Source organism: Camelus dromedarius, chromosome 10 (genome assembly GCF_036321535.1).
Source record: "Camelus dromedarius isolate mCamDro1 chromosome 10, mCamDro1.pat, whole genome shotgun sequence".
NCBI lineage: Eukaryota > Metazoa > Chordata > Mammalia > Artiodactyla > Camelidae > Camelus > Camelus dromedarius.
Window position 1 is genome coordinate 76314673 of NC_087445.1, and position 25702 is coordinate 76340374.

At 57.8% G+C, this 25702-nt stretch overlaps 1 protein-coding gene across 4 annotated transcripts; it reads right to left on the bottom strand.

Annotated features, from left to right (window-relative positions):
- Positions 1-155: 155 nt before the first annotated feature.
- SNAPC4 (small nuclear RNA activating complex polypeptide 4) lies at positions 156-25213 on the bottom strand. Of its 4 annotated transcripts, none has more exons than XM_031450831.2 (24): positions 25149-25213; positions 23886-24024; positions 22931-22977; positions 21825-21992; positions 21558-21683; positions 20906-20984; positions 20317-20398; positions 19393-19497; positions 19237-19309; positions 18735-18899; positions 15661-15808; positions 15332-15438; positions 15096-15190; positions 13363-13457; positions 8954-9033; positions 8150-8629; positions 7250-7333; positions 6821-7040; positions 6205-6275; positions 5624-5734; positions 4840-4867; positions 2573-4182; positions 1169-1281; positions 156-351 (listed from the first exon to the last, which is right to left on the bottom strand). In XM_031450831.2, the coding sequence occupies exons 2-24, from the start codon at positions 24013-24015 to the stop codon at positions 279-281; spliced, it is 4290 nt and encodes a 1429-aa protein (XP_031306691.2). In that variant the 5' UTR covers positions 24016-24024; positions 25149-25213; the 3' UTR covers positions 156-278. The 4 variants fall into 4 exon arrangements, with proteins under 4 accessions (XP_031306691.2, XP_031306692.2, XP_031306690.2 ...); XM_031450832.2 differs by having other exon boundaries at positions 8150-8626; positions 25139-25213; XM_031450830.2 differs by having other exon boundaries at positions 25139-25213.
- Between the last annotated feature and the right edge of the window lie 489 nt (positions 25214-25702).

Below are 25702 nucleotides of genomic sequence, written 5' to 3' on the forward strand. Positions count from 1 at the left end.
CTGCTGGGAGCAGGCCCTCAGCCTGAGGGCCAGAGTGCCAGGCGCTCCTCGTGAAAGGGCAAACCCCTGCTCTTCCCGCGCGCTCATGGAGGCCCAGGATGCCGGGGACGCCCCTCCCCTTCACGTGCCAAGCACCTCAGGAAAGACCAACGAGACCCTGCATGGCTTGTTTTTAATTAAAAAAACCAGGACATTTCTTTATTTCTTCCAATATTCTGATCTGCACTTAGGGACCAGCTGAGCCGGTCACAACGTGGTCACTGTCGGCAAAGCCTCCGTCAGCGTCCTGCGGGGTAGGCACAGGCTCCCAGTCCTGCTGGCAGCAGCGGTGGAGGTCTGGCCCGGGCAGTCCTGGAACACGACCACACTGAGGGCAGGGCACCCTGACCCTCCTTGGACCCCACAGGTGCCACAGTGGAGGGATAGCACTCTGCTCCGTGGGCCATGGCGGGGTTGGAGCGAGGTCTCGCCGCCCACCTGTGGTCCATGGAGGGGGCTGTGCTGGCAGGCCGTGGAGCCGAAGCAGGCTCTAAATGGGCTCACCCAAGAGATCCCCTCTGTGGCCCCCACAGCCCAGGGCTCGCTGCTCCCTCTCCACCTACTCCAGGATGCAGAGCTCTCAGCACAACCCCCTCGACGCTCAGAGGACCCGACTCCTGCCTCTAGGGATGTCCTCCCGGGGCCTATTCGGTGCCTGCTACCCAGGCACCGTGCACCCAGCAACTGAGAGCGAAGGGTCTGCCCTTAGAGGCTCGCATTCATGGGGAAGACAGTGAACAAATTCACCACAGACCACGCAGGGGGTCAGGGTGGGGCAAGTGCTGTGGGAACAGATGGGCCCTAGGACAGCGATGCTACCTCAGGGCAGTCGGGGAGGGCGTGTCTGAGGAGCCGACCACTGAGCAGACCAGAATGGAGAGATGGACAAGCCTTGGAGACAGACAGCAAGAAGAGTGCGAGGCAGAGGGACAGCAGTGCAAAGGCCCTGAGGCAGATGTCGCCGACAGGAAGGAAGCACTAGTGGCTGGGTAGTGGAGCCAGTGGGGTGTGGGTCCCATCTATGCCCACACCCACCCTGTGACACTGCCACACTGAGGTGAGCCCTGAGGCTCCCACATGCCCAGGGCAGAGCCAAGGGAAGGCCCCTGGCACTCACCCCACCACTCACACCAGCTTCCTCCGCTTTCGGGCGTGCTGGGCATGCCGGGTCCTGAGTACGTCAAGGTCGTCAGAGCCGTCCAGACAGGAGGGGGCAGAGCCCTGGCCCTGGTCTGGGGCTCCCTGAAACAAAGTCCAGGCAGAGGGGGACAAGAGTGACCCTCTAGCCAGTACAGGTAGGGGCCGGGGTGGCAGTGGGGAGCAGCGAGGAGCCTTTGGAACCAGGACAGGCAGCTCCTCAGACTCATCCTGGCTGGGAACGAGCAGCTCTTCAGGTGAGCCAAGGCCCCAGCAGTGGGAGCCACTCCAGGCTGGGCCTGGTGACAGTGACACACCCAAGGGTGTGACAGGGAAGGATGGGAGAAGCGCTGCCTTATGGAGCCACAAGTGGGCTCTGGCTTTCTGCTGACCCCTCCCTGACTTGGGGGCTCCAATCCCCTCTGAGCAACCCCCCAATAGCTAGCCTGTCACGGTTTCCCTGAGCGGGGCCAGCAGGGCTTGGACCAAGGCGGGTAGGTGCTGGAGGCTGCCCAGGCCGTGGGGGACAGGGAGCCTCTTCCCCTCGGGACCTGGGCTCCTGTTGTGCTTCCACTTTGCTCCAGCCCAGAAGGCAACCCTGGGGCTCCTGAGGCAATAGTCTTGGGGACGGCAGTATGGCCCCTGTCTCCCTATCCTCCTGGTAACACATAAAGGGGAGCCCCAGGCTCAACAGGTCCAGTGCCACAGATACCCCAAGTGAACAGGAGGGACAGCTCCTGGGGGTTCTCCAGGAGGGTCACTACATACTCCCCAGACAACACTGGCCAAGTCCTGGGCGACCTCCCTGATTTGGTAGTCGCGAGGTGACCCAGCCGTCCTGCTTGGCCCAGACAACAGGGGCCAGGGGTTCCCTGGTGCACACAGCCCCAGGGGGTTGGTTAGAGGACACCTTCCCATGCATCCATATCAGGTTTCTTGTCAGTCAACAGGGACACGATCCCCCTTCTGTAGCTTAGAAGACTTGGCAGACAGTGCCAGATTCGGCACCTGGAAGGACTGCGGTGTCCGTGAAGTGCAGGTACCCATGTGGCCCCCACAGAAGTGTGGGTATGTGTGTGTATGTGTGTGGGCACAGCGCACGTGTGCATGGCGGGGCGCAGAAACCCACAGCAGCTCCCCAGCTCAGACGGGGCCGGCAGCCCCAGGCGGGCAGAAGCAATGTCCCTGCTGCACAGAATCCGCCCGCCACTGGGCACCTTGGAGCAGCCTCTTCCTCTTCAGAAACCAGCTAGCCAGCCCTCCCGGCCGCGACTTCCACCTGCTCCCACCCGCAGGTGCTTGGGGTGGCAAGACACCCACGGGTGGGTGGGGTGCTGTGGGGGCTGCAGCTGCTGCAGGGAGGTGGGGTGAGGGCTCCGCACCCAGGACCACCTACCTGGGCGGGGCTGGCGTGGGCACTGCTCGCCCAGCCCCTCTGCTGCCCACTGTCGTCCTTGTGGACATCATCGTCGTCACTCTCAGGCTCAGCCCTCACGGCTGCTGACAAGGTGGTGGGGACACTGGGCGGGGACAGGGTGGCCAGGAGCGCGGGGAGGGTGAAGGCCGCCAGGAACCGCGCCTTCAGCAGCAGATGGGCCGGGCTGTCCTGGAGCCGCTCCCGCGCCTGCTGCAGCGAGGCCTGCAGGGTTCCGGCTGCCCTACCGGGCACAAGGGCAGCGGCTCGCTGTTCTAGGTCCTTCTTGCGGAGTAGGAGGCCAGATAGCACCCGCAAGCTGCACAGGGTCGGGGGCTGGTAGGGCAGCCTGCTCCCCAGCGGGGGCACACACACCCCACACCGTCCCCTCAGCCACTCCCTCACGGCTGCCTCGCTCTCCTGGGAGAGAAGGCCCAGGTCCAGGGCACCCTTCTCAGGCCCAGGCTGAGGCCTCCTGGGCTCCCCGGGCCCTGGTGTCTCTCCTGGGCCACTGCCACCTGACAGAGGCAGCTGGCTAGACTGGGAGGGCTCTGCTTCAGGGTGGTGAGCCAGCAGCATGGCCTGGGAGAATGTCCTGGGCACAGCTGTCTCCCCAGCTACCTGGACCTCTGGGGGGGAGGAGAGTCCCTCAGGGTCCTGGGCCCTGGTGCTGTCCACCTCTGTAGGGCTTTGGGATGTGGAGGGCCTCGGAAGGGTCAAGAGGTCTGTCCCTGAGGGAGGGTCTGACGCTGTGTCCATGTTGGCTGGGGGCTGCCCAGAGAGTCCAGGGCCCTGGGCTGCAGGAGGCTCAGTTAGGGAGGGTGGCGGAGTCACCGACAGCCCTCTGGGGTCAGGGGTCCCTGCTGACGTCGGAAGGCCCACCACAGCTGGCACAGGCACAGGGAGCAGCCCCTGGGCTGTGAGCACCCAGGTGACAGGCAGAGGGGTGCTGGCCCCGTGTGTGCCCAGAGCTGGGATCAGGCTGAGAGGCTGGGCAGGCAGCTGAGCAGGGCTGGGGGCTGCAGGGAGAAAGGGAGGTGCCTCGGGCAGGCCCTGCTTCCGGGACGTGGCAGGTGCCTGAGACTGTCCGAGGAGGCTCAGGTGGTGGCTCACAGGGCCCTGGCTGGGGCCCAGAGCTGGGGCCCTGGATGCAGCTGGGGTCATCCTGGCTCCCGTGGAGGCTGGGGTGAGGGCAAAGGCTTGCAGAGACGGGGGTCTCTCATCCGAGGCTGAGGCCCAGGAGCCTGGAGCACTCAGACTGGCCACTGCAGGGCCCCCGGGCCCAGAGAGCACTGCATTTGACACAGGGGGGCCTTGAGGGGCCAGCGGCTGGAGGACCACGGGTGAGGAGACCAGCACCTGGGGCGGGAGAACCACCCGGCTCTGGGCAGCCTTCCTGGCTCGGGCCTCCCACAGCCGCTTCTCCCGAAGCAGCTCAGACACAGTTTTGGGCTTGGGCCGGGGTCCGCTCAGAGCTGGCGGGGGCACCCGTGCAGTGGGCTTGGCGTGGTGAGGCTGCAGTGCTGCACCCTCTTCATGGCTGGCACTCTTCTTTGCAACTCCGCGGGCTGGCACATTCTGCAAGAGGCAGCCTGCAGGGAGGATGGAACACATGCTGACAAACCCCAGGTGACTGGCCCAGAAACAGGACCTGCCTCGTGTCCTGGTGGAAGGACCCTCATGGTGGGCAGCTGCTGGGAGCGTGGAAGCAGAAGCCTGGCATCTGGGCCAACAGGGGCACATCAGTCTGGCTGCACATTTCCAAATCTCCCCTCCCACGGCACCCCAAGCTCACAGTGGGCACTGGGCAGCCCAGCCGGGGGCGTTCGGCCACGGCAGGCACTGAGCAAGGCCCTGCATGTCAGCCCCACTTCTGGAGAATCTTCTAAACAAGGTCTGTTGGCCCCACTGCTCTCCCCTCTAGCATCACCTCTCAGAACCCAGACCCTGAGCCTGCCGGTGGGGAGACTGGTGGTCACCAGCAGGAGAGGCCCCTTGGCTAGAGGGCAGCCCTTCACCTCCTGGGCCATGGCTGGGGCAGGCGGACTTGCTATGCTAGAAGTGCCCCCCCACCCCCCCGCCAGCCAGGCCCTCCAGGCGGCCCTCCATGCTGTGGGATCCAAACAGACCCACCACGAGGGGCCACAGTCGTGCTGCTCAGAGCCAAAATTCAAAGCCTGTGACAGGTATGGCCTTTTTCCCACTGGACACAAACCACCAAGATAAACGGAGAGACAGACAGACAGTACCTTGGGTGTTCTGGGCACTCGAGGGCATCTGGAAAAGAAGGGTTAGCACCTCAGGATAGTCCCCAGAGGCCCAGATCCACTTCTCCACCCCCAGAAGACCATCTCTCACTTCTTGCCTGCAGTGAGCACAAGGCTCCAGGTGCTAGGGCCAGCCTGCCCCCTCCTGATGCAACTCCACCCAAAGGCACCCTCAGGAGAGCTCATCTCAGTGGGGTCAGGGCTGTGTGGACTTTGCAGGGACAGACAGGGGGCCTGGCTGTTGAGGCAAGAGGGCATGGACTCTGTGGACTAGATGGGGCACCACAGGCTTGTATATTTGGTCCTCTGACTAACCACACCATCTTGTCATTTTCTCTAGCGCTGACCAGGCTCCCCCTAGCAGAGCCAGGGCCCAGGGCAGCAGGTGCTCAACAGCTCCCGCCCTCTGCCCAGGGGTGGTACGGCAGGGTGGGAGAAACATGCTGTGGGCCAGGTGGGTCTCAGTGCCATTCAGGCCCTGCACCCCTTGGACTTGCAGCATAGCCACTCAGGGATCCAGGCCCTCACTGTGAGATGGACAGACACCTCCCAGGAGGGCTGCTGTGGGAGGAGGGGACAGCCTTGGAGCCAGGAATGGGCAACAGCTGCTCGCAGGGCCAGCCCCAGCCTCCACAGGACCCAGAAAGGCCTCCCATCTCCAGAAAGCTGGCCAGCACCTGCTATCTGGCACTAGCCGTGCAGCAGGATGGGGAAGGGTGGCTGGAGCCAGGTGAGCCCGCGTCCGGCTCCCATGCTCACTTCTCACCTGCAGAAGCTGTGGCGGCAGGGCCCGGGCACCAGCCTGGAGCTGGGTGGGAGCCTGGGCCTTCCTCTCTCGAACGACCTCCATGCAGCCGGCAGTGTCGATCTGGAACAGCTGAGGGATGTGTGTGACACGCTTGATGCCATGTGACAGGAGGCCCTTCGCCGCCCGTCCTGAGGCCCCCTCCACCCCAACAAGGGCTGAGCCGATGAGGCGCTCGTGGTGGGAGCCGCTCTCATGGAGAAGACCCAAAGCCCCTGAGGGAGTGACCATGCCTGCACGGGTCACGCCCTAACCTGGACGCGGGGACTCAAGGCTGCCTCAGTGCTGGCTGCCTTTCCTGCCCTGATTCAGACCATGGGACGTCCAGTGCACCTGTCGCGACAGCCTCTTGTCCCCTGAGCTTCCACTTCCACACTGGGGCTACCCTCCCAGCCCTTCCCCACGGGGTTTAGCTGACATCCGCAGGAACACTGCACTATGGCTGCCCCTCCACCTTAACTCGCCCACTGAGTCATAGGCCACTGAGGAACTTTAGAAAGTTGGGCTTTGATAAGGAAGCGCCACACCGGGTGGCATCTTACCTGAATAAAGAGAGTAAACACTGGGGTGCTGGCCAGGTGGGCGCCCCGCAGCCGCTGCCTGATGCCATCAGCTAAAGGGACAAGGACACATGTGCCAAGTGGCCTCAACTACCAGCCTCCTCTTCCCCAGGCCCGAGAGCCCCAGACTGGGTACCAGGCAAGGGGCCCCAAAGAACCCCAAATCCGGCTGCCGCTACACTCAATCAGAAAACAGGGCAAGGGTCCAGGGGGCAGGCTGGCCCTGACTGGCCCTCAGCACAAATTCGGGGAAAGGCACTCCTGAGCCACAAGAGCCCCGTCCCCTGGAGAACGTGACCAGCTCTCTGGAACCTGCACGCCAGGTGCCCACACATTTCAGATCCCGAGAAGATGCTCGTGTTCAGGCCTGAATGTGCGGTCAATTCCTGGGCTGACCACGTGTGCTAAGGGGGTCGGGAGAGGCAAATCCCAGACACCTCACAGGTCAACACTGGGCAGGTGGCCCCCCCTGTTTCTGCCTCGCCCCAGCAGAACAGATGTGACCAGCTGTGTCAGTGGGTGCCCCCCTCCCCCTTCCTCTCCCCTGGCCCTGGGCCCCACAGGAAGCTCCCGAGGGGAAGGAGCCCTGAGGTAGTACCTTGACTGTGCACCATGGCAGGCCTCAGGGGAGCGCACGGCAGGACGACATCGCCCACCCACGGGCTCACAGCCATCAGAAGCTGGCGCTCTAGGAGCCTCCTCTGCAGGGCGTGTCTCTGGCGCCGCCGCTTGCTCCCCATGGTACCCTGCCACAGCGGCTGCACCCGGGGCCTGGCCACGCCACTGCCATTGGGGCTGGGCTGCCTCCGCTTCTCCTTCTGCGGGGAGAGAAAGGGACCTGGGCCTCTTGGCCAGGCTCAGCTCTGGGGCTGCCCAAGCCCCACCCTTACTGTCCCCCCTCCTGCCATGTGCTGGTGGGGTGGGACACCCAGGCTGGGAGCAGGGGATGGGGGACAAGGTGGTTCATAGGGACTGGGGTGATCCTGGCGGCCTGGGGTGCTGTGAGCGGCCTTGGGCAGGCCCTTACCAGCACCCGGCAGTGGGCAGCCGTGTTGGTCCTGAGCACCTGCAGCACTGTCTCCAAGGGCACTGTGAGCGGGTGTCTCCCCCCCTGGCGAGAGACCGCGTGAGGCTGGCTGCCCCCTGGGCTGCATGCGCAGCTCCTCACCCCAAAGCGCACCACATCCGCACTCCAGGTTAGTGGAAATGCTCGCTGGAGTGTGGTGGCCTCAGGCAGGTCCACCCCCTCAGGAGGGTAGTGGGTCCCTAAGGCCTGGCCCCATGATGCTGCTGGGCCGGGACATACCCAGGGCTGACCGAGTCCCCATTCCCCCAGGCAGCTCCCTGAGCTGACGGCACCATATGCTGCAGACAAAGTTGGAACCGGGGCTTCAGGCCCGTAGTTACAGAAGCTGTGGGTATCTGCTGTCCCCTTGGGCGTCACAGAGTGGACTTCCAGCCTCACCCAGGACAGACCAGCCAGTCTGAACGTGGCCAGAGCCGAGTCTGCGCCTGGAGCCTCAGCACCTCTGAGACCAGCCAGGATACGCCTCAACTTGACTAGCCAAGTTGGGCCTGAGCTGGTGGACAGTGAGACTCTCCATGGGGGGCTCCTCGGACTTGGGGAGACTAGGAGGAAACAGTTCCTCCTTGCTGTCCCCACCTTCCTCCATGTAGCTCTCCCACAGGGCTTTTCAAGCCAACCAGTTGTGGGAAATGGAGGTGGCCGGCCTCAATGGGGAGAGCTGCCACCCTGGGTGCAGCTGCCCTGGAGTGGCCAGGAGTGAGCACCTTGACGAGCGAGGAGGGGGTGTCTGCCCCGCACACACGGGGCCCAGTGGGCATGTGACAGCGCAGCCCGCCACCCCCACGTCATCCAGACTCGGTGACAACCGCGCAGGGCCGTGCCCACTTGCCTGCCGCCTACCTCGTCTGTCTCTGAGCTCGAGGGGTGAGCATCTGACGAGCGCGGACATCCGACACCTCTCTGGCCAGGGCTCTGGGTCCCAGCAGCGGCCTGCGGCCGGCCGGCCTCCTCTGTGGGGGCTGAGGCTGTGGTGCAAGCTCTTCTGCCCCCACCCTGGGCCGTGCTGGAGCCACCAGGAGGGCTGGGGGAGGCAGCGCAGCGGCCCGGCCGGCCCCCTGCTCCTCCTCCCCACAGCTCCTTGGCGCTCTGCCTGGCGGGAACCCACAGGTCCAAGTCCGGCACAGCGTGCGGGGTTGGCGGCAGCACCGGGCCATCCTCCAGGGCCTCCTCCGGCTCTGGCTCCGAGTCCTCGCTGCTGCTGCTGCTGCCGCTGCCGCTGCTGCTGCTGCCGGGCCCACGGCTGCTGTCCTCGCTGCTGGAGCTCCACTGCACTCTGCGAAGGGGCCGCCGCCGCCGCCGCCCCCCCCGCCGCTGCTTCTGCTGTGGGGGAAGGGCTGGCTGGAGGTCCTGGCCGCCCAGGGCTCACTGATGGGGACAACGGGCAGGCCAGCCAGCCCTTTGGGGAGAGGCCTCGAGTGGGCACGCCTCCAGGGGGCAGGGGGGCTTGGCTTGGTGGTGCTGTAAGCAACCCTTCCACCCGCTTTGAAGCCAGAGGGTCCCAACCAGGCCAGGTCTCTCTCTACTCTTGGCCCCATGGAAGAAGACGCCCCTTCTCCCTCTGCCAGCCGCTCTGCCCTCATCCTCCAGTGTGACACCAGCCCTGCAGGTGACGGGCCTGCTGGTCTGCTTTCAGCGAAGCCTCACCCTGACCATGATCTTCCACTTGCTCAGGCACTGCGAGCCCGTCCGATGGGGTAGTTCAGAGGCTATTTTTGCCCAGTGACCTACAAGAGCAAACAACATGGAAGTCACTTCTTACAAACAGGTTTCCTCAGCACAAGTTTATCAGCTTGGAAAAAAGGACTCTTTCCTAAGACGCATTTGTGTTTCCCGTCAGAACGGATCGGTGAGAAGTTGGGCACCTGGTTCCCGGTGGATACACAGCCCCTCAGGGAGCTCCAGCAACGCACAACCACAAGGAGAAGCCTCATCAGTGTTTATGTGAAGTGGCCCGTGCGCGCCTCCTGTGGCCAGGCGGCTAACCAGGCATTTCTTTTTTTAAAAAACATTTTATTTATTATTGCATTATTTTTATTTTGGTGGGAGGGGGAGTTTTATTTAATTAGCTTTACTTATTTTTAAAGAAGGTACCAGGGATTGAACCCAGGACCTCATGCATGCTAAGGCACTCTACCACTTGAGCTGTGCCCTCCCCCACGTGAGCTGTGCCCTCCCCCCACGTGAGCTGTGCCCTCCCCCACGTGAGCTGTGCCCTTGCCCCCAGACATTTTAAATTATTTGGTGTTTTCTTCCAGACAGTTACTGGTGGGATGGAAACGGGCGCACTGCTTCTACAGGGCAGTCTGATCACCTGTGACAGAAGCCTTAGGACTCCACATACCCTTGAACCCGGCAATGCCGTTTCTGGGATTTTTTTGGGGGGGAGATATTGCGAATATAAGCACAAATTTAGCTATTAAACCCTCAGCTCATTCCAGCCCTGTAACCAACAATGCCAACAACTTAAATGTCCATCGATAGAATACCGGCTGAGTAGCCTACAATACTATTACTCAGGGGAATATATCACAGTTATGGAAAATAATGCTGGAACACAGAATGTGTAAAGACACGGAAAAATACTCGTAGCAGACAGCATAATGACAGAATGAAGTAGAAACAGCCGGCTCAATTAAACTAAATGGAATGACTCAATCTAGCGAGCTGCCTTTTCCTAGGAAAGCACCAAACACAGAGAAGGACTGGGCAAGTGCACACCAGCCAGCGGTGGCCGCCTCTGGTGATGAGAGAGGAACTACGTCACTCTCCTTTTCATACATCTCTGCTTCTAAATTTCCTACAATGAATGTGAACTAGCCTGTAAAAGGGAAAAACCGCCACCACGTGCTGAGATGATGAAAAACGAGGCAGAAAAGTCGGTGGCCAGGAAGGCAGCCTGGGATCGGCGCAAACTGCCAACCTCCAGGGGTGTGTGCAAACCTCCACCGTGAACTCAAAGCTGTCAGGAACCCGCAGAGAGCAAATGTACCAAGAACTTGCTGGAGGTGCCAAGATGGTGGAGAAGGAAGACCCTAAACTTCCCTCCTCCCACAACACCCCAGAATTACAACTACTTACAGAGCAATCCTACATGAGAATGATCTCGAGACCTACAGGTTTCCCACGACAGAAGGCGTGGACAGGGCACCACAGCGAGATGGGGGGGCGGGGGGCGGTGCAGGCAGGACCCATGCCCCTGGGTCAGCGACGCACAAAGGGAGCAGTATCACAGCTGCAGAAGGCCTTCTCCAGGAGCGAGCGCTCTGAGCCCCACACCGGGCTCCCCAGCCCAGTGGGCCCTGCACCAGGAAGATGAGCCCCCAGAACGTCTGGGTTTGAAAGCCAGAAGGTTTACATACATTCGAGAGAGCCAGGGGCCATGGGAAACAGAGACTCCGCTCTTGGACGGCACACAAAATCTCACGTGCTCCGAGGGCCAGCACAGAAGCAGCAGCTTGGAAGGAGCCTGGGTCAGAAACGCTTGCCAATCACAGAGAGCCTCCCAGGAGGCACTGGGGCCCTCTGGGGATGGAGATGTGGCGGCAGCCGTCTCTGGAGCTCAGTCCACCGCAGTAACACCAGAGCTGGCGGCCCTATCAGCCCGGGAACGCGGCCACCCACCAGCTGCTGGCAGCATCCTGCACCAACCCTCCTCCAACCCCGGGTGTGCAGCCAACCATGGGGGAAGCCTACCCTGCCCTCCAGCAGGTCCACAGCCACTGCACGAGGCATGGCCTTGCAGCCAGCTGGACCAAGGCCCAGCCCCACCTACTGGCACCCCTACAGTTGTCGACTCCACCACAACAGAAGGGCCCACACAGCCCACACTGGGGGCACCCCTAGAACATATAGCTCTTGTGACCAGAGAAGATTATGCTGCTGGCCTCACTGGCCATCTTCTGCCTAAGGCCACTTCTTCATGATCGGGAAATGTAACTGATCTACCTGACAGTAAATACACAGCATTAGGCAAAGTGAAACTGACAGTAATGTGTTGATAGCGGGGGACTTTAACACCCAACTTACAACAATGGACAGATCATCCGGACAAAAAGTCAGTAAGGAAGCACTGACCTTAAATGACATACAAGACCATACAGAATTCATAGACATTCACAGAACATTTCATCCCCAAACAGAATACACATTCTTCTCAGGTGCACATGGAACATTCGCCAGGATAGATCACATGCGAGGCTACGAAACAAGTCCTGGTAAATTTAAGATTGAAATAGTATCAAGTGCCTTTTCTAAAAATGAACGAGAAAAACTTGAAAAACACAAACACGAGAAAGCTAAACCATCTGCTGCCTAACGAACAACGGGCCACTGAAAAGTCAAAAAGGAAACAAGTAACTGGAGACAAATAAAAGCAGGACGCAGCAAAAGCAGTTCTAAGAGGGAAGGTTAACAATGCACGCCTGCCTCAGGAAGCGAGAAAGGCCCAAGGCAACAACCTAGCCTCGTGCCTAAGGGACCAGGAAACGCAGCGCAAAGCCCAGCGTAAGCAGGAGGAGGAAAACAATAAAAACTAGAGTAGAAACAAGTAAGGGCTTCAAAAATAATAGGAAAGATGAATGAAATTAAGAGCTGCTTATTTGAAAAGATAAAATTGATAAACCTTAGCCAGACTCATCACCATAAAGAGAGCCCAAATCAGTAAAATCAGAAATGGGACGTCCATCAACAGATGACTGAGTAAAGAAGATGTGGTATATTTATACAATGGAATACTACTCAGCCATAAAAACCGACAACATAATGCCATTTGCAGCAACATGGATGCTCCTGGAAAATGTCATTCTAAGTGAAGTAAGCCAGAAAGAGAAAGAAAAATACCGTATGAGATCGCTCATATGTGGAATCTAAAAAACAAAAACAAAAACAAACAAACAAAAACAAAACGTAAATACAGGACAGAAATAGACTCATAGACAGAGAATACAGACTTGTGGTTACCAGGGGGGTGGAGGGCGGGAAGGGATAGACTGGGATTTCAAAATTGTAGAATAGATAAACAAGATTACACTGTATAGCACAGGGAAATATACACAAAATGTTATGATAACTCACAGAGAAAAAAATGTGACAATGAGTGTGTATATGTCCATGAATGACTGAAAAATTGTGTTGAACACTGGAATTTGACACAACATTGTAAAATGATTATAAATCAATAAAAAATGTTAAAAAAAAAAAAAGAAATGGGAAGAAGTTGCAAGCAACACCGCAGAAATACAAAGGATCATATAAGATTACTATGAAAAATTATCCACCAATAAACTGGAAAATCTGCAAGAAATGGATCAAATCCTAAAAAGTACACTCACCTGAGACTGAGTCAGAAAGAAACAGAAAAGATGAACCAAACGATTACCGGCAATAAAACTGAATTCACATAAAGAGAATTCCCAACAAACAGAAGTGCAGGACCAGACGGCCGCACAGGTGAAGTCTCCGAAAACCTACGGGCTGTTTGAGCACCACCCCATGTTCACTGCAGTGCTGTGTACAGCAGCCGACACACGGAAGCCACACAAGTGCCCACTGATACGACTGCATAAAGAAGAGTGAATAAGATGTAGTTACTCTACAGTGGGATATGACTTAGCCCTAAAAGAAAAGAAAAAAAAAAAAAAAGAAATCTTGCCACTTGCGACAACAGGGTAGGACCTAGAGGGTATAATGCCAAGTGAAGTAAGTCAGACAGAGAAAGACAAATACCGTGTGATCTCACTCATACGTGGAATCTGAAAAATGAAACAAAACGAAAAGAAAGACTTATAGATACAGAGAACAAACGGACGGCTGCCAGGGGTGGGGTGCGGGGCGCAAAACCAGCGAAGGGGACTAAGCAGCACAAACTTCCAGTTATAAATTAAGCAAGTCACAGAGACGCAGTACATGGTATGACACGGTCAACAACATCGCAGATACTCTGCACAGGGACAGACGGTCACTGACTTTATTGTGATTGTTTCGTAACACATGCAAATGTTCAGTCACCGGTAAGTGTGAAACTAAAAACACAGAAGCAAAAAGTAAGAACTCACCAACACCGTATTTCTCTATTAATTCAATTAACTTTTCCTCTTCTTTGGAATTCCATCGTCCCTTTTTCAGGCTAAAATGTAACCTTCTGAGATACCTGAAAGTGACATAAAGACAAAGGGACATTTCAGAAGCTCAGATGGCCTCCCACCCGTCCTGGCATCTGCAATGGCTTCCCAGCTATGACACCAAAAGCACAGCCACAGAAGAGAAATACAAATAAACTGGACTTCAGCAAAACTGAAAACTTCTGTGCGTCAAGGGCCACCATCAGAAAGTAGACACACAAGCCACAGACTGGGGGAGACTGCCTGCAAACCACGTACCCGGTGAGAGACCTGTGTCTGGAATACAGAAAGCGCTTTTCTAACTCAATTTTAAACATGGGCAAAGGGTAAGGACAGCTATTTCTTCAGATACACAAACAGCCACTCAACACACAAAGGGATGCCCAACACCATCAGCTGTCAGGGGAACGTGAGCCAGAAACACAACGAGGTTCCACTTCACACCCACTAGGATGGCTGGACTCGGAAAGATGGTAAGTGCTGGCGAGGATGCAGAAAACCGGGACCCTCCTACACGGCTGGGGGGAGCGTGACATGGTCATCCCTCAGAAGTCAAGTCAACACGTGACCGACTCCACTCCCAGGCAGAGCTGAGAGAAGTGAATACACATCCGCACAAGAACGTGCACACAAACGCCTACGTTTTCACAGCTCGTCCATGACGTCACAGGTACCAGACTCTTGCTTATTTCTAAGGCTCAGTGACAGTCAACCGTCCACACGACATTAGGACCACCTTGTGTTTATCCACTTCACTGCTGATGGACGCTTCGGTTGCTTCCACCTTTGGGCTGTTGTAAGTGTTGCTATGAACGGGGGTGTAAAATATGTTTGAGTCCCTAATTTCAGCTCTCTTGGGTACGGGCTGGAATTGCTACATAATGTGGTAATTCCATGTTTAACTTTTTGAGGAACCTCCATACTGTTTTCCACGGTGGCTGCACCAATTTACATTCCCACCAACAGTGTGCGAGGATTCCAACTTCTCCACATCCCCTCCAGCACTTGTTATTTCCCGTTTCTTAAAACCAATAGCCATCCTAGTGTGTGAAGTGGTATCTTTCTGTGGTTTCGATTTGTATTTCTATAATGACTAATCATGTTCGCATTTTTTCACATGCTTAATGGCCATTTGTATGTCTTCTTTGGAGAAATGTCTGTTCAAGTCCTCTGCCCATTTTTGAATTGTTTTTTGTCAGGGAACAGCATTTGAGGGGTGATCAAAATGTTCTAAAATTGACTGTGATGATGGCTGCACAGTTCAATGAATACACTCAAAATCACAGAACTGTAGTACGCTTTGAATGAATGAATTACATGTGAATTACATAATAAAGCTGTTACTAATCATGATAACAAACCTCTTTTTTAAAAAAGCAAGCCGAGAGAAGGGGGAAGCGGAAGCTGCCCACCAGATACCTGAGAGAGGGCTTTGGGCAGCAGGGCTCAGGGAAGCTGCCAGCCAGGGGATCTCAAAGGACACCAAGGGGAGCTGTTTAGAAGCCACCTGCTTCCTGACTAGGTCAGCCCTGGCCCTCCACGCCCCTACGGCCACATCCTCCTCCTGCGCCAGCAGATTGCCCTGGGGCACAGCCTCCCAGCCCACCGGCGGCCCACACAGAAGCAACACCCACAAGGCCCCCACTGCTCAGCGCCCTCCGACTCACCGATCTCGGCACTGGGCATCGCTCCTACCTGGCACCTCTTCCCGGATTTTAAACCAATCCTGCTCCCCGTATTTGGCAACTGCTTGAAGCAACTTCTGCAGGGAGAGACAAGCAGACAGGTGACCTCTGCTGGCTCAGTCACAACTTCCCCACCTTTAATTCAGTTTAACAAGGAGACATCGGGGGCCCAGTAGCCACTCAAGGTGTCCGGTTCTCCTCGGCTCCCGCAGACTTACGGCATCTTCTTCTGGCGTCCAGAATCCTTTCTTCAGGCTGGGATCCAAGCTCTTGGTCCACCGGTAGATAAGCTGCATGGAGTCCCTCCCTTCCATGTAGTAGACGACTGGGGACAGAGAGGCCTTATGGGCTGCACTTCCGGGCTCGCCCAGAAAGGAGTCGCTGGCCACAGGGAATTAAACTGTGGGTGCCCAGGACCGTATGACCCATCTCCCGCCACCCCTCACAGCCTTGACTAGTGATCCGCCTTGGCCTGGGGCCCCAGGACCTCCCAGTAGCCCAGCGACCCCGACCACGGTGCTGGAGCCAGGCAGCGGGGCGGACTCACTCCTCCGGTAGGGGATGTGGCTGCCGACACGCATCTCCTGCACGAGCTGGGTGAGCATGTGGTCCTCCTCCTCCGTCCACTCCTTGCGCTTCAGGGCCTTGTTGTGCTGCTGATACTTCTGCAGGCACTGGAAGGCGCTGCGGCAGGTCTGCCGAGGCCGAACCAGAGCAGAGTGGGGGTTACTAGGCGCTCACGTGCACAGGGAACGTCCAGGCGCCAAGCAGGTAATGCACTTCTGGGAAACAATGACCTACTTACTCCTACCAGGCCGCTGGGGACAGTGGAGGGCACCCCCATGGGGGAAAACACGGGGTCCACTAAAGAGGAGCACAAACACCAGTGCACGAGGGAAAATACACCCACAGAAAGTCATGACCCCACCTTCACATAACCCTAAACCATACTGCAAACTCAAATACCCAATGGAAACCTCAGCTCGGCCAGGTCTGCGGGAGGAGGGCCAGCCTGCACAGCACGGCTGGCACTGTGACTCTTATTTCGCGGCCCTGAGTTGGTCTCTCTGAAGTTTATGCCAGGGGGCAGCGGGCAGTGCACACGGCAGGGGATACTGGACAGTCCTTGGTGTGGTGCCTGCGTCTGGGGACAGCTCACAGCAAGCTCCAAGTGCCTGTCAGCCTGCTTCCACACCTTATAGCTGTGCACACCCCTGGGCTGCAGAGCAGGCGTTTTTGCCTGTATCTGTCCCCTCACTCATGTCCTCATGGGAAAGTGGTTGTCCGAGGGCTGGCTAACGCTATCTGACTCTCTTTTCTCAAGTAAGCTTTCTCACAGGGAACAGGTGCGGCTGGACGTGTATGGTCTGCTCGGCTATGAGCTCTGAATGTGGTGATGTCTCTTTAGATTCAACACCAAAAGCACAAACCATCGGAGAAATAATTTTCATAAGTGAGGTTTCATTACAATTAAAAACCTCTGCTCAATGAAAAACAATGTCAAGAGAATTAGAAGACAGACCACAGACCAGGAGAAAATATTTGCAAAAGATGCATCTGACAAGGAACTGTTACCTAAAGTACCCAAAGAACTCTTCAAAGTCAACAATGAGAAAATGAACAACCTGATTAAAAAGTGGACCAAAGAGCTTAACACACACCTCGCCAAAGAAGATACACGGACAGCAAATAAGCACACGAGAAGCAGCTCCACGCCACACGTCGTCAGGGAGAAGCAAGCTAAGCTGAGACACCACCACACGTGTATCAGGACGGCCAAAACGCCGCGCGCTGGCAACGCCGGACGTGGGCGGGGCGGGGCTGCACGCCGCAGGAGCGCTCACCACCGCTGGCGCCCATGCTACGCAGGGCAGCCACCCCGGAAGACGGCGTGAGGCTTCCTACAAAGCTAAATGTGTTTCTACCGTATAAGCCGGCAATTGTGCTCCTTTGTATTTGCCCAAAGGAGCTGAAAACTTCTGTCTACCCAAAAACCTGCATGCGGATGTTTACAGCAGTTTGATTCATAACTGATAAATTTTGGAGGCCCCCAAGATGCCCTTCAGTAGGTGAATGGATAAACATATTTTGGTCCATCCAGACGGTGATAGTACTCAGCACGAACAGGAAGTCACCAAGCCACGACAAGATAAGGAAGAACCTTAGATGCTTATGATCAAGCAAAAGAAGCCAACCTGAGAGGCTGCAGACTGTGGGAGTCCAGCTACAGGATGGCCCGAAAAGGCCAAATGATGGCGCTCGTCTTCCTAAATGATCACTGGCTGCTGGGGGAGGGGCTGAGGGGGTGGCCAGGCAGAGCCCAGAGGACCCTTAGGACAGTGAAATCACTTTGAGACCGTAACGGCGGGGACATGTCATTACACTTCTGCTGAAACCCACAGAGTACACACCACCAGGAGTGAACCCACGGTCAACTATGCGCTTTGGGCGACTGTGACTTGTCAGCGCAGATCCACCCTCTGTAAGGACGCACCGACAGGTGAGCGACGTTGCTGGTGTGTGTGTGGAGGCGAAGGGTATGCGGGAAACAGCTGTACTTTCAATTTTGCCGTGAACCTAAGCCCTAAAACCTGTCTTAATAAGCACTAAAAACATAAGGACATAAAACAATTTTTTAAAAGCAGAATTTATCAAGTAAATAAAAGCACGTGTACCAAATTACAGAGCCGCTAAGCGTATAAAGTAAAACTATTAAAGACGAGAGCACAAAAAAAGTTAACAATGTTTCCTCAGGTTCTAACCAAATTACATCAATGCAATTCTTTCAGAAATGAATGGCCCTAAAGAACGAAATTTAATAATATAATGAACTCTATTTAACAGGCTTATATGGCAACCTAGACTCTCAGAGCAGAGAACACGCTTTTCTTTTTAAACAGCTTGGTAAGTTTAGTTTGGTTTTCTGCAACCATGTGCTTGGCCAAAAAAAGTGAGATTAAAAACGGAAATTTTTCACATCACATTCTCATGTCACAAGCCAACAAAATTCAAACTAAGAATAACAAAAGGGATTCCAAGAAACCCTGCCATCCGAAAATGAGAAACACATTCCTACACAGGCTAAGTCCTAACACAAACGGGAGTCACAGCCATCCCAAAACTTGTAAAAGGAAGGCATTTCACACGAAGCTGTTCTCAAAACAGGAGGCCTTAACGCCTCTACCATTAGGGAGAGGGGCCAGCGGAGAACTGAGTCCTCGCCTTAGATGGGAAAGACAAGAAACCCAAAAGAAACCAGGAAAAGCGTCCTTCTCAAACACCCCGCGGACTCCTCCTGAGCCTAACGGGGGTGAGGGGGGGGCCGAGGAGGGGAAGCAATTCAGACGGACTCAGAGACGGGGCTCTACGGACAGATGGAGCATGAATGCGCTCTCAGGGAGGCAGTGGGGTCTGAGAGCAGGAAGCTCTGAAGAATCAGCCCGGGGGCAGGGAGGGCTTACCCTCTCCGAGGGCCACAGCCTTGAAAGCGGGGAGAGGAGGAAACCCATTGCTCTAAGGGAAAAGCCTGGGCCACAGTGTGACACGTGGCCCATGGAGACCCCAGACCCACCCAGCCTCCCAGCTGTGGAGCCGACGCTGCCCGTGGGGTCCGGGCCTCACCCCCAGCTCCTCAGCAATCTTCTGCCAGTCCAGGTGGCCGTGCCTGGCCGCGATGGCTTTCAGCTGCTCGACCTCCTGCCCCATCCACTCCTGCTTGTTGATGCTCGGGTGCTCACAGTTCTGCCAGAACTTGCGGATCTCTTCTGCACTGCGACCTCCTTCAAACTGCACCAACACAGAGACCCGGGCTGCAGGGGGTGTCACTCTGGCAGCCAGGGAGAGGTGGGATCTCTAGTCAGGATGCCTGGATTCGCGCAGCCGAAATGCAGAGGGGGCTCCAACCTCAAAGACAAAGCCTCCACAGCCATCCACCTCAGAAGAAGCGCCTTGCTCCAGCAGGGAAGGCCCTGCAGAGCCACACCACGCTGCTGGATGAGCACTCGACCAGGGAGGGTCACGGCAGGCCTGGTGACCACGCAGGTCTACGGGTTTACCGCCTGCAGCTGACCCTGCCGACGCTGACCCGCCCCTCAGCTACCAGGACAGGCCACCCCCAACTTACGTTAACATTGGAGATTTTCTCCCAGTCGTGGCTGTCCAGCCTACTCCCCAGCAAGGCCTCCTCTGGGAGCTGACTGGAAAGGGGGGCAAGGGCACGGGGTCACGCCTGGCCTCCTGCCGCCCTCCCCGGCTGACACCCGCTGGCAACCTGGCTTACTTGATGTCCTGGATCTCCTTCTCGGCCTCCCTGGCCTGCTTTTCCAGGACCTGCCTCTCGGTCTCACTTGTGACCCTGCTCTGCTTCTGGTGCAAGTACTCGAGTCTGAAAGGCAGAGCAGAGGCACCACGGTCACTGATGATGCTGGTCTGCTCTGCGGGGGTCCCCACGGCTGGCTCAGCCTTCACTTGGACCCAGGGTGCGCCCCCTGGGGCCCGGCTCGATGCTGGCGCTGCCTCTGCAGACACACCGCTCAATCTCTCTGAACCACCCCCAGAGAAAGCAGCAGCACCCCTCCAGCGTCGGGACGGCAAGGGCAGCAACGTGTGTGCTGATACAGATGTTGTATCACTGCTGCCCCACATCTCAGAGCTCGGTGTCCCACTGCCAGCCCTGCATCCCACATACAGGGAGGCGCTTCACAGGCATCCTGACCCTAATGCCCAGCAACAAGGCTGGAAACTGTCTCTTAGGACTGCAGTCACCCACTCGAGAACATAAGCACTTCCAGGACAGCCCAAGGGGCGTCCCAGCTGTCACCACAACAAATCCCGACCCCACGCGGAGCCCCGGCCTGACTACAGGTGCTGAGACGTGGTTCCAAGACATCATCCCATATGTGCTGCAGATCTTGTGAATGGTCCTCCTTTCCCGAGATGGAAACGGAGGCCCAGGCCAGAGACACTGCCAGGTCACACAGCCAGCGTGGCCACTCAGCCTGACCCAGCTCTCACACGCTTGACCTCAGGGTTCGGCAGCCTCCTCTGGGAGAGAGTTCAGAAACCAGAGCCTCTCCCGTGGCAGCAGAGGGACCCGGCAGAGAAGGGGGCATGGCTGAACGGGGCCTCTGCCCGTCATGAGCTGCCAGCCTGGGCGCCCTGCTCACCGGGCAGCCTTATGTCCAGGCCCTGCTCTCAGACTTACTTCAGTAACTTGGGCTGAAGCAGACGCTGCAGGCGGTCGCTCACCACTGACTTTCGGAGCAGGGCTTTTTCCCAGTTTTTCCCTGAGGAGACACAAGGATGTCAAAGCAGCCCCTGGCCCCGCACTCAGGCCCCGTGCACTTCAGCTGAATCCTCTTGGGACCCTCGAGCTCTATCCAGGCTGCAGTGAGGAAGTGGCTGAGTGGCTGGCACCCGGGGATGCGGGCTGAGCGGTGAGCCAGGCCACAGGCACTGGGCCCTCCATCCAGAGAGCGCAGCCCCACCCGGGCCTAGCACCAGTTACAAGCTCACAAGGCAGGGCCTCCTGGGGCCTCAAGTTCAGGAGTTGGGAGGGGGAGACCAGAGAGGGCGCCACAGTGGGTGGTCCGAGCCTGTCCCTCATGACAGCATCCTGAAGACCCCACCCAGCATGGGAAAGCAAGGCTCCAAGTAACCAGTTCTGGTGCTTGAGGCCGAAGGCGCCTGTGACGCTGCTGGAGTCTCTCGTCACGCCCGGGGAGAGGCAGGGCGCGGTGAAGGCCCCCCGCGTCCGAGTGTGGCAGGCACTGAGGACTGGGCGGGGCTCTTACACTTGGTCACTAGGAGCTGCTCGAAAGCCTTGATGCCCTGGGCGGCCTTCTCCCGCGTGTCTTTGTTGGCAGGAGGTCCCTGTCAGAGAACGGAGTGCCACAGTGTGGACAGAACCCAAGGGTGCTCCCCTGAAGGGCCAGCATGTCCCTCTGGGGTCCCTCCTAAGACCCCTTCCCCACAGCCTCCTCCAGCAACCCAGCCACGTGTGAGGCAAGGCCCTGGACGCCTGGACCTAGAACTGTGCCTTGGGAGTAGCTCTGGGACACAAGCCAGAGGGCGTAGGGTGGGTTCAGTGACCCCACGAGGGTGGACAAGGAGGGGAGGGGTGCTGTTAGCAACATCAAGACCCCAACTACCAAAGCTCAGCAGGCCCTCCAGGCTGCCTCGCCCATGGCACCACGTTAAAGGAGCTGCCCCAGCAGGCTTATGAGAGAAGGGAGATCAACTGCCACCTTTGGGGGCGGGTTGGAGGGCAGACCCTGACTTTCACCACTGGGCCCAGGGGAGACTTTTAATTTAGGAAGGTTGGGAAATACTGTCCTGAAGAATCCAAGGGAATTCACAACAGCCACAGAAGGCTGTGGGGACAAGAGCCCCTTCCCACAGAGCCTGGCTGAAGCCTCACCGAAGGGCAGGGCCCTGGCCACTCACCACGCCGGTCACCTTGTCCTTGAAGTAGGGCTTCATGAAGTGCCCAATGTACAGATTTGGGGGCAGGCTCCTGCCGTCCTTCACCTTGGGGCCTTTGGATCCCGCCAGGTCCCACATGACCTCCTCCTGTGGCAGACACAAGGGCCCATCTGTGGGCCAGGCAGCAGCAACCCTCCTGGCAGAGAAGGGGGCAGACCTGACCCAGAGCCCAGCCCTGGTCCTGGGAGGCCCAGCTGCGGGGGCTCTGGGAGCCAGACCACATCCTACCTGCTGCTCCCGGTTCTGGGCCAGCAGCAGGCTGACCTCTGCCAGCTTCTCCTGGATGACCTCTTGGTAGACCATGTTCAGCTGCAGACAGGTCTCCGGGTCCTCAGGGAGAGCTTTCTCTTTGGGGTCGTCTTCATCATTGCTGGCTTCACCCCACCTCTCTTCTTCCTGGTTACAAACGGGAAACCGCAGCTAAGGAAACAGGCGCACGTACTCCGGCACCCTCGTGCCCCAGGGGTGTGAAGGGCCCTGAGCAGGCTCTGGCTGTGGCCTGGCGTGGTCCACAGAGTGCGTGCACACTCCCAACTGAAAACAACTCTACTTAAATTTAACTTCTAGGAGTGTACTTCAGGTGTGGAAGCGCGAGGAAGTGAGCAGTTTTCATTCTCTACAATAAAAACGTCTGTAAGGCTTGGACTTTAGAGCAGGCTCGTGTCATGTTCCTTGCTGGCAAATGCAGCGAACAAGAACATGTGCAAAGGCCACTGCAGCACCAGTGACACTAAAGACAGACAAATGTCCACCACAAGGCGATGCAGCTAAAACCCTGGAACTACAGTAAACCTGCGTCAGGGGACCACCCAGCTAGTAAGAACAGGGAGCAATTCTGTACCTACTGACTTGATGGAAAAAACAAAAAGCCAACTGTAAAAGTTTTCTAGAAAAACATAAAACTACAAAACAAACAAGAAATAGTTAAACGGTACGTGGCGCTACCCAGAGCTGACTTGCCAGGCGCTGCTCTAGGCGCTGGCGTGTGTGAACTGGCTTGTGCTGTAACTGCCCCTCCCGTTCAGGCTGGGAACCGGAGGCACAGAGAGGTGGATTACCAGGGGCAGGACCCAGGCAGCCCAGCAGCCCTTCCACGTCACATGTCACACAAGACACAGCAACCAGCAGAAGCTCAGACAAGAAGAGAGGCCAAACGACAAGCTGCCAGCAGTGGCGGTTCTGGGGACAACCTTATTTTTGATGATACCTGCTGATGTCTCATCTTTACTAACAGGTGGGCAATATCTTTACAATGCGAAACACCCAGCTGGCCTCAAAGCACCCCCTTCCCGGACCCACCAGGAGGGCGGTGTGTCTGCCACAGCAGAAGTTACCGAGATCAGTGGAGCAGCAGCATCCGAGTCCTCATCGGGCAGTGAATCTGTAGGAACACAAGCAGACCATGTTGGTGACTGACGATGGGGCGCCATGGGGGCCGGGGAGACCAAGCAGCTGAGCTTCAAGGGGCTGGAGCCAGGCGGGGCGGGCGGGCGAGCGGGATGAAAGACCACAGGTGAGACTTGTTTTGCGTGTGCCCCTCCTGCCCCCTCCAGTGCCGGTGGCTGAGCACTGCTCACTGGCTGTGTGGAGCAGGTACTGCACCACGGGCAGGGTCAGCCAGAAGAAGAAGACACCAGCCTGACAAAAGTGCTCTCAGGCCTGCAGGGAACAGTGACCACTGGGACAATCAGTGGGAGACTTCACAGGAGACAGTTCTGTCCTGGGGGAACTGGAGCTTGTTATGGGGGAGAGCGGACAGACAGAGGCCCTGCTATCAGGTGGAAAAAAGGCCTTGGTGTATTGGGAACTATGAGAAGTTCAGCCTCAGAGCTACCCCTGGAACCTGCAGAGAGGTGAACAGGTTGGGGGACCCTGGACAGCTCAGCCACTGCAGGTTGGCCTCCAGTCAGAGATGCAGTGCAGGTCACTCAGGGCCTGGGGAGCACTGGTGGGCGGGGGGCAGAATATGAGCCTTGGCACCAGGGGTCTCAGCTGTGATGGCTGTTCAACGAGGGGTGGAGGACAGAGCTGAACCCCGGGACCTTCCGATTCCTGTGGCAAGCAGCGTGGCCCTCCTCCCAGGACAGCCTGATGCAGATGGCCACTCTGGGGCAGGATGCCCACGCATGGCTGGCAGGTCCAGGGGCTAACACAGGAGGAATGGTAACAAGCTGTCCAGTGGAGTCAAGGCAGAGGCTGGTTTTGCGGAGAGAGCAGCACGGTGGCCTACTGGGCTGACAGGGCCCAGGGCAGACACAGCTGTTCTAACTGTAGTGCGCGGGAGCTCACCTGCATCAGAGTCTGAATCAAGACTCGAAGCTGAGACGTCCACGCTGATACTTGAAGACTGAGGGTCCAAAATCCTTTCCAGCTCCTTGATCTCCTTTGATATTTTTTCTCTTTCAGCATCTATATCCATGGCTTCTACCTGCCTCCAAAATACAACACAAGATGCTAGAAACCAAAGGGTATGTGGGAATCTCATTGTCCCTCAGATGCGCAGGCCTGCAAGGGGTGGCAGAGCACTGACCAAAGCAGGTCCTGGGCTCCTAGAGGCCCAGCCCGGGGAGCCCCATGAACCCCAGCTCTTTACTGTCAGCTGCTCCAAGGTTGCAACCAGCACGGGGGGAAGAATGATGGTCACCAACATGGTCCAACATGCCTGGTCTGTCTACCCACGACCAAGCTGAGAATGAGCTGGTCACGCGGAGCATTAAGAGGAGGATGTGGTGGCAAAACTGTCAGAGGATGAGGACAAGGAGGCCCGCAGACCGCGCGAAACCTGAACTTGGGACCACAGGTGCACCCTGCTCTCCCTCGGCACAGAGCTGGACACAAGAGGGCATCTGGCCAGCATTCGCTGAAATACAGACGGACCAGGTGCCATGCGCCAACAGCTCTGGGAAGGAAGCCCCAAGGGCAAGGCCCACGACTGCCCAGCAGCTAGTCCAGCACCTGGCCCTGGGTAGTGTCTGACACTGAACAAACTCTACTAAAGAAACAGGGACTTCTTTTCTTAGGATTGAGGGTCTGGAAAATCTCAAATAGGCCGAAAGAGGGAGAATAAGTCACTGGTAAGGGAAACAGAACGGAACACAAGCACAGACCAGAAACCCAAAACACGCACGAGAAACATCCTCCTCGTCCCCGGCCGGCCCCTCCCTGCTGCAGACCCACAGAGGCCCGCCCTGCGACAACCGGGGCGCCCCCAGCTCGCACAGCAGCACAAAGCTGAGATTTCAAAGGTTTATAAACCCAACTCGGCCAAACGCCAGCCAGTCTGCAGAACCGGCACAGCTCCTGGCAGGCGCCGAGCGGCCCCTCCGCGGGCGGCCGGGAGGGACGCCTCAAGGAACCGCAGCGCGGTCTGCGGGCGCCCCCGGCCAGCTCGGCCCCGGGCCCAGCGACCCGCGGGCGTCAGGCAGCCCTGCACGCTCTGCCTCCGACGGCGACTGCCGGGGACTGGGTGCGGAGGGCCTCTGGGGCGGACCCCGCCTCCCCCCGCTGCCCCTCGCCGCCGCTCCGGGCCCGTCGACACCCACCGCTCCTCACCGGCAGCAGCCCTGGCGCCAGGCCTCTGCACCCCACGGTTCCGGCAGATGCGAGACTCCAGTGCCGCGGACCGGAAGTCCCGCCTCCACGGTCGCGACCGAGGCACGTCGGGTTGAGGCCCACAGGCGGGCCGGTGCTGCCCCCGCGCGGCCACCCTTGGGACTGCCCGCGTCCGCAGGAGGCCTGGCTGCGGCCCACAATGGGCGGGGTCATCTGGTAGCCGAGTGCTCGCCTGGCAGCGTTCTCTCCCCCGCGGTGGGACCTCCCGCAGCACCCGAGCCTCACTGTGCTGTTTCTCCGTTAGCTGTATGCAGGGTTTTGGTTGAGGAACCGAGGAGAATCCTGCCCAGCGCTCGGTACTTTCCTGGCCAGGCCATCTCCAGACCACCCTCCTCGCCCGGCGCAGCGCTCTGCGAGGAGTGGGCAGAGCCGGCCAGGAGGGGTCCCTGACCCCCAGAGGGGCATCTTCCCGAGGGTGATGGTGGCTGGGTCCCGGCGGATGAGTAGGCCCCCCTCTAGTGAACCAAGTGGAGCTGGAGGCCGGTGGGCGCAGG